This window comes from Nothobranchius furzeri, chromosome 2 (genome assembly GCF_043380555.1).
Source record: "Nothobranchius furzeri strain GRZ-AD chromosome 2, NfurGRZ-RIMD1, whole genome shotgun sequence".
Taxonomy (NCBI): domain Eukaryota; kingdom Metazoa; phylum Chordata; class Actinopteri; order Cyprinodontiformes; family Nothobranchiidae; genus Nothobranchius; species Nothobranchius furzeri.
In genome coordinates, this window is record NC_091742.1 from 95,960,591 (window position 1) to 95,968,942 (window position 8,352).

The 8,352-nt window shown below is 42.0% G+C and overlaps 1 protein-coding gene across 4 annotated transcripts in view; it reads left to right on the forward strand.

Annotated features, from left to right (window-relative positions):
• cyp17a2 (cytochrome P450, family 17, subfamily A, polypeptide 2) overlaps positions 1-8,330 on the forward strand; it is an 8,762-nt gene extending 432 nt beyond the window's left edge. For 2 of the 4 annotated variants that reach the window (XM_070548573.1, XM_015976559.3), the window contains exons 2-10: positions 1-191; positions 5,209-5,329; positions 5,414-5,552; positions 5,996-6,225; positions 6,320-6,406; positions 7,001-7,216; positions 7,328-7,497; positions 7,596-7,699; positions 7,779-8,330. The exon at positions 1-191 is cut by the window's left edge. In XM_070548573.1, the coding sequence (XP_070404674.1) occupies positions 1-191; positions 5,209-5,329; positions 5,414-5,552; positions 5,996-6,225; positions 6,320-6,406; positions 7,001-7,216; positions 7,328-7,497; positions 7,596-7,699; positions 7,779-8,059 (1,539 nt within the window). In that variant the 3' untranslated portion in view covers positions 8,060-8,330. The remainder of the gene's footprint in view (positions 192-5,208; positions 5,330-5,413; positions 5,553-5,995; positions 6,226-6,319; positions 6,407-7,000; positions 7,217-7,327; positions 7,498-7,595; positions 7,700-7,778) is intronic. The other 2 variants (XM_054733859.2, XM_054733858.2) reach the window with 1 other exon arrangement.
• The last annotated feature ends 22 nt before the right edge of the window (positions 8,331-8,352 follow it).

Sequence of the window (8,352 nt, forward strand, 5' to 3'; positions counted from 1 at the left end):
CTCTCCCTCGTTGCTCTGGTTCTGGTCTCAGTCCTGATCTCACAATGGTTTGGTTCTGGAACCAGAAACCCATCTGGACCTCTGGACCCCAGCTCCATCCCCTGCCTGCCTCACCTACCAGTCCTGGGGAGCCTCCCCTGGCTAGGGGGAGGCCTTCCCCCTCACCTTCTCTTCACCCAGCTGGGCCACAGGTGAGAAGTCTCTTAGGCAGAGTCCAGTTCTGGTTCTGGTGCAGAGCTTTGAGCAGGGTGTCTTTGAGGACTAGTTATAAAAGTATTATAGGACTAGTTAGTGTGTGACAAGGAACTAGTCACCATAAGACTATACTGTTGGTGTTGTGATGTTAATCTCTTAGTTTTTCATATGTTGCTAAAAAGTAAATGAACTAGTTGTTCTGGGGGTAATAATGAGAAAAAAACTAGTTAAATACTTCGTGTTTGTTTACTACACTGACTAAAAGGGACTGTTTAGCCCCTGGTTTAGTTAACATTTAGTAGAACTAGTTAACTCACATGTTATTTAACTAGTTTGAGGACTGTTTAGCCCCTGGTTTAGTTGACATTTAGTAGAACTAGTTAACTCACATGTTAGTTCACTAGTCTGAGGACATGTTTATGTTTAAAGGGACTGGTTAACCCCTGGTTTAGTTAACATTTAGTAGAACTAGTTAACTCACATGTTAGTTAAGTAGTTTGAGGACATGTTTAAATGGACTGGTAAACCCCTGGTTTAGTTAACATTTAGTAGAACTAGTTAACTCACATGTTATTTAACTAGTTTGAGGACTGTTTAGCCCCTGGTTTAATTAACATTTAGTAGAACTAGTTAACTCACATGTTAGTTAAGTAGTTTGAGGACATGTTTAAAGGGACTGGTTAGCCCCTGGTTTAGTTCAGATTTAGTAGAACTAGTTAACTCACATGTTAGTTAAGTAGTTTGAGGACATGTTTAAATGGACTGGTAAACCCCTGGTTTAGTTAACATTTAGTAGAACTAGTTAACTCACATGTTAGTTCACTAGTATGAGGACATGTTTATGTTTAAAAGGACTGGTTAGCCCCTGGTTTAGTTAACATTTAGTGGAACTAGTTAACTCACATGTTAGTTAAGTAGTTTGAGGACATGTTTAAATGGACTGGTAAACCCCTGGTTTAGTTAACATTTAGTAGAACTAGTTAACTCACATGTTAGTTCACTAGTATGAGGACATGTTTATGTTTAAAAGGACTGGTTAGCCCCTGGTTTAGTTAACATTTAGTTAACTCACATGTTAGTTAAGTAGTTTGAGGACATGTTTAAATGGACTGGTAAACCCCTGGTTTAGTTAACATTTAGTAGAACTAGTTAACTCACATGTTAGTTCACTAGTATGAGGACATGTTTATGTTTAAAAGGACTGGTTAGCCCCTGGTTTAGTTAACATTTAGTTAACTCACATGTTAGTTAAGTAGTTTGAGGACATGTTTAAAGGGACTGGTTAGCCCCTGGTTTAGTTAACATTTAGTAGAACTAGTTAACTCACATGTTAGTTAAGTAGTTTGAGGACATGTTTAAAGGGACTGGTTAACCCCTGGTTTAGTTAACATTTAGTAGAACTAGTTAACTCACGTTAGTTAAGTAGTTTGAGGACATGTTTAAAGGGACTGGTTAGCCCCTGGTTTAGTTCAGATTTAGTAGAACTAGTTAACTCACATGTTAGTTAAGTAGTTTGAGGACATGTTTAAAGGGACTGGTTAACCCCTGGTTTAGTTAACATTTAGTAGAACTAGTTAACTCACATTAGTTAAGTAGTTTGAGGACATGTTTAAAGGGACTGGTTAGCCCCTGGTTTAGTTCAGATTTAGTAGAACTAGTTAACTCACATGTTAGTTAAGTAGTTTGAGGACATGTTTAAATGGACTGGTAAACCCCTGGTTTAGTTAACATTTAGTAGAACTAGTTAACTCACATGTTAGTTCACTAGTATGAGGACATGTTTATGTTTAAAAGGACTGGTTAGCCCCTGGTTTAGTTAACATTTAGTGGAACTAGTTAACTCACATGTTAGTTAAGTAGTTTGAGGACATGTTTAAATGGACTGGTAAACCCCTGGTTTAGTTAACATTTAGTAGAACTAGTTAACTCACATGTTAGTTCACTAGTATGAGGACGTGTTTATGTTTAAAAGGACTGGTTAGCCCCTGGTTTAGTTAACATTTAGTTAACTCACATGTTAGTTAAGTAGTTTGAGGACATGTTTAAAGGGACTGGTTAGCCCCTGGTTTAGTTAACATTTAGTAGAACTAGTTAACTCACATGTTAGTTAAGTAGTTTGAGGACATGTTTAAAGGGACTGGTTAACCCCTGGTTTAGTTAACATTTAGTAGAACTAGTTAACTCACTTTAATTAAGTAGTTTGAGGACATGTTTAAAGGGACTGGTTAGCCCCTGGTTTAGTTAACATTTAGTAGAACTAGTTAACTCACATGTTAGTTAAGTAGTTTGAGGACATGTTTAAAGGGACTGGTAAACCCCTGGTTTAGTTAACATTTAGTAGAACTAGTTAACTCACGTTAGTTAAGTAGTTTGAGGACATGTTTAAAGGGACTGGTTAGCCCCTGGTTTAGTTCAGATTTAGTAGAACTAGTTAACTCACATGTTAGTTAAGTAGTTTGAGGACATGTTTAAAGGGACTGGTTAACCCCTGGTTTAGTTAACATTTAGTAGAACTAGTTAACTCACGTTAGTTAAGTAGTTTGAGGACATGTTTAAAGGGACTGGTTAGCCCCTGGTTTAGTTCAGATTTAGTAGAACTAGTTAACTCACATGTTAGTTAAGTAGTTTGAGGACATGTTTAAATGGACTGGTAAACCCCTGGTTTAGTTAACATTTAGTAGAACTAGTTAACTCACATGTTATTTAACTAGTTTGAGGACTGTTTAGCCCCTGGTTTAATTAACATTTAGTAGAACTAGTTAACTCACATGTTAGTTAAGTAGTTTGAGGACATGTTTAAAGGGACTGGTTAGCCCCTGGTTTAGTTCAGATTTAGTAGAACTAGTTAACTCACATGTTAGTTAAGTAGTTTGAGGACATGTTTAAATGGACTGGTAAACCCCTGGTTTAGTTAACATTTAGTAGAACTAGTTAACTCACATGTTAGTTCACTAGTATGAGGACATGTTTATGTTTAAAAGGACTGGTTAGCCCCTGGTTTAGTTAACATTTAGTGGAACTAGTTAACTCACATGTTAGTTAAGTAGTTTGAGGACATGTTTAAATGGACTGGTAAACCCCTGGTTTAGTTAACATTTAGTAGAACTAGTTAACTCACATGTTAGTTCACTAGTATGAGGACATGTTTATGTTTAAAAGGACTGGTTAGCCCCTGGTTTAGTTAACATTTAGTTAACTCACATGTTAGTTAAGTAGTTTGAGGACATGTTTAAATGGACTGGTAAACCCCTGGTTTAGTTAACATTTAGTAGAACTAGTTAACTCACATGTTAGTTCACTAGTATGAGGACATGTTTATGTTTAAAAGGACTGGTTAGCCCCTGGTTTAGTTAACATTTAGTTAACTCACATGTTAGTTAAGTAGTTTGAGGACATGTTTAAAGGGACTGGTTAGCCCCTGGTTTAGTTAACATTTAGTAGAACTAGTTAACTCACATGTTAGTTAAGTAGTTTGAGGACATGTTTAAAGGGACTGGTTAACCCCTGGTTTAGTTAACATTTAGTAGAACTAGTTAACTCACGTTAGTTAAGTAGTTTGAGGACATGTTTAAAGGGACTGGTTAGCCCCTGGTTTAGTTCAGATTTAGTAGAACTAGTTAACTCACATGTTAGTTAAGTAGTTTGAGGACATGTTTAAAGGGACTGGTTAACCCCTGGTTTAGTTAACATTTAGTAGAACTAGTTAACTCACATTAGTTAAGTAGTTTGAGGACATGTTTAAAGGGACTGGTTAGCCCCTGGTTTAGTTCAGATTTAGTAGAACTAGTTAACTCACATGTTAGTTAAGTAGTTTGAGGACATGTTTAAATGGACTGGTAAACCCCTGGTTTAGTTAACATTTAGTAGAACTAGTTAACTCACATGTTAGTTCACTAGTATGAGGACATGTTTATGTTTAAAAGGACTGGTTAGCCCCTGGTTTAGTTAACATTTAGTGGAACTAGTTAACTCACATGTTAGTTAAGTAGTTTGAGGACATGTTTAAATGGACTGGTAAACCCCTGGTTTAGTTAACATTTAGTAGAACTAGTTAACTCACATGTTAGTTCACTAGTATGAGGACGTGTTTATGTTTAAAAGGACTGGTTAGCCCCTGGTTTAGTTAACATTTAGTTAACTCACATGTTAGTTAAGTAGTTTGAGGACATGTTTAAAGGGACTGGTTAGCCCCTGGTTTAGTTAACATTTAGTAGAACTAGTTAACTCACATGTTAGTTAAGTAGTTTGAGGACATGTTTAAAGGGACTGGTTAACCCCTGGTTTAGTTAACATTTAGTAGAACTAGTTAACTCACGTTAGTTAAGTAGTTTGAGGACATGTTTAAAGGGACTGGTTAGCCCCTGGTTTAGTTAACATTTAGTAGAACTAGTTAACTCACATGTTAGTTAAGTAGTTTGAGGACATGTTTAAAGGGACTGGTAAACCCCTGGTTTAGTTAACATTTAGTAGAACTAGTTAACTCACGTTAGTTAAGTAGTTTGAGGACATGTTTAAAGGGACTGGTTAGCCCCTGGTTTAGTTCAGATTTAGTAGAACTAGTTAACTCACATGTTAGTTAAGTAGTTTGAGGACATGTTTAAAGGGACTGGTTAACCCCTGGTTTAGTTAACATTTAGTAGAACTAGTTAACTCACGTTAGTTAAGTAGTTTGAGGACATGTTTAAAGGGACTGGTTAGCCCCTGGTTTAGTTCAGATTTAGTAGAACTAGTTAACTCACATGTTAGTTAAGTAGTTTGAGGACATGTTTAAATGGACTGGTAAACCCCTGGTTTAGTTAACATTTAGTAGAACTAGTTAACTCACATGTTAGTTCACTAGTATGAGGACATGTTTATGTTTAAAGGGACTGGTTAGCCCCTGGTTTAGTTAACATTTAGTAGAACTAGTTAACTCACATGTTAGTTAAGTAGTTTGAGGACATGTTTAAAGGGACTGGTTAACCCCTGGTTTAGTTAACAACAGAACCCATTCTGTTGGGTTCTGGTTTCCAGGTTGGGACCTCTGTTTGCGCTCTACCTGGGTCCTCATTACACGGTGGTGGTGAACAGCCACACACACGCCAGAGAGGTTCTGCTGCAGAGAGGGAGGGACTTCGCCGGGCGACCGAGCATGGTGAGGGGGAGGGGTTTAAGGGGTGACATCTTGGATTTAATTATTTCACACCTGATGAAACAGACGGTTTGCCTCTCTGACCAGGTCACCACCGAGCTGCTGACCAGAGGAGGGAAGGACATCGCCTTCTCAGATTATTCTCCTCTCTGGAAGTTCCATCGCCGCCTCGTCCACAACTCCTTCACGCTGTTTGGAGAAGGAACCAGCCGGCTGCAGGAAGTCGGTACAGAACCAAACCGATCTCTCTGATTCTGACCTTGTTTCATTGCTTTTATTAAACCAGCCAACAGGAAGAAGGAGGTACTAAAAGCAGGGAACCGGGATGAGGTCCCGGTGCTGGAGGACCAACATTTGCATGTTCACCTGCACCAACACACCAGGTGTGAGTCAGCAGGTGATTAACAGGCTTCTGGAGAACCTGAGGATCTGCTGATCAGTCACTGGACCAGGTGTGTTGGAGCAGAACAGCCTCCAGGCCCTGCGATGACTCGACCTGGTTAAACCAACAGCAGGTGTCGCCAGAGGGCCAGTCTGGTATCAACTCACAGCAGAGGAGGAGAGGAACTCCAGGAGATCAAAGCAGAAAACAAGAAGCAACCTTTAGTTTTGTGTGAGAAAAGGCAAAGTTTCAGGCTGATGGATGACGTCCATGTTTCATGTCTGTAGTGTTGTCTGCGGTGGACAGTCTGTGTGCGGAGCTGCTGTCCAACCAGACCTGTGGGTTTGACCCGTCTCCTGCAGTGACCAGAGCTGTCACTAACGTGGTGTGCAGGTTGGTGTTCAGCAGCACCTATCGCCCTGGCGAGAAGGAGCTACAGGAGGTGATCCGGTACAACAACGGCATTGTAGAGACGATCGCCCAAGGAGGACTGGTGGACATCTTCCCCTGGATGAAGGTACCGTTCCTGATCTGTCTGTTTTATCTTCATGTGTGTTGACCCGAACGTTCCTAATAACAAAAGATCCGCTGTCTCTAACGGCCTGCTGCAGTACCTCCCTAACAGGTCTCTCAGGAAGCTGAAGGAATGCATCACCATCAGAGACCACCTGCTGAGCAGCAAGCTGCAGGAACACAAGGTCAGTCCGACACCTGCTTGCCCACCAGAGGGCAGCAGCGCCTCCTGCAGGCCACAGAGGAGAAAAGCAGGTAACCCCTGTTATTCTATTGGGCCAATGCTCGCACTGCACCCGACAGTCTTCTGAAGAGCACGTGCGCAGTCAGGCTTTGAGTGCCTGGTAGTAACTGCTGAATTGGGACAGGGAGCATCGGTCATCGACCCCAAAGCAGGCGGGGATGCCGGTCGCTGCGCCACATTTTTTAAAAACAACTTTCAGACAAACAATTATTTAAAATAAGTTTACATTCATTGCTGCTTTGTCTAAAACATTCGGAGCATCGATTAATCGTCCTAAAATGAACTACTTTCATTTAAAAATACATTTTTCCAGAAAAGGAACTTGAGCCTTTTCTCTCGCAGCAATGTATTGTGGGTAATACCCTTCACCCAAGTCCGCATGTGGACTTGGGTGGAATGCAACTCGAGTGAGCTAAAGGGGTGTGGTCCACGTCTGCGTTTGGGATTCGGAACACCCTACGCATTCGTACCCCTGGCCGTGATGGCAAAAAGGGTGCAAGTGCGAGTATTGGGATTGGGCCTTGGTGTTGAACAGGAATCGCTGACTGATGGAGAGCCGCGTGACCTCCTGGACGCATTACTAAAAGGTCAGACCAGCAGTGGGAGGGGCCAAAAGTCACATGGCTCAGAGGGAGCGGGGATAACTGATGATCACATATTAATGACGGCGGCTGAAGCTTTTGGAGCTGGAGTAGAGACAACATCCACTACTCTGCTGTGGATCCTGGCTTACCTGCTGCACCACCCTGAGGTAAACACCTGAAGTTCTGGTGTTGGGTTGATGGGTCTGCAGGCACATGCTGGCTGCTTGTTTCCTTCCTTAATTCCTGGCTGTAACACCATCAGTGGTTCTCAACTGCAGGTCCAGGAGCGTGTGCAGAGGGAGCTGGATGAGCAGGTGGGCGCTGAGCGTCCGGTGAGTGTGTCAGACCGTGGTCGACTGCCCTACTTGGATTGTGTCATCAACGAGGGCATGAGGATCCGACCTGTCAGTCCGGTGCTGATCCCCCATACCGCCATGACCCACAGCAGGTGAACCTGGTTTCCCAGTACAACCATCTATGTGAGGCACCTGGACTGCATCCACTACTGATGCGAACCTTTGGTGGTGACAACCCTTTCTCTTGTAGTATTGGAGGTTACGCTGTGAGTCGCGGAACACGTGTTCTGGTCAACATGTGGTCGATCCACCATGACCCCCGACTCTGGGACAAACCGGATCTGTTCCTCCCAGGTAGCTCGCAGGAACATACCTTCAGTTTCTACGCTACCACAAAACATACCTTTTTACCTGTCCCTTCCCTCCAATACAGACCGTTTCCTTGACGACCAAGGCCAGCGCGTCACACCAGCCTGCTTCCTTCCATTTGGGGCGGGGCCTCGAGTCTGCGTTGGTGAATCACTGGCCAGACTGGAGCTTTTCCTCTTCCTGTCTTCTCTGCTCCAGCGAATGAGCTTCAGGCTTCCTGACGGGGATCCCCCCCCTAACCTGCAGGGGCGTCTGGGTGTGGTCCTGCAACCACTGCCTTATAAAGTCATAGTCACTCCCAGGTCAGGATGGGAGGGTGGAGCAACAAAAGTGGGGAGTGGCTAAATGTCAAAGCAGAAATCTTAGAAAAGCGTCCCGTTTAAATGTTTAATGAAGTAAAAGTTGTTAGAATATAAACACAGATGTGAACTTTTGCTCATTGGTCTTTTTGTCAATGTCCAAAAACAGATACAACATCAACGGTCTCATGAAACTTTGGTGTCTTACAAGCAGCTTTCAATTCTTTAGCGTAAGCTAGATATATTAAATGTGTTTTATTGTCATTAATATCGGTAAGATGAAGTATTTCCTCTCTTCAATAAACCAATAATCTAATGAAGATGGTCCTTTTTCTTGCT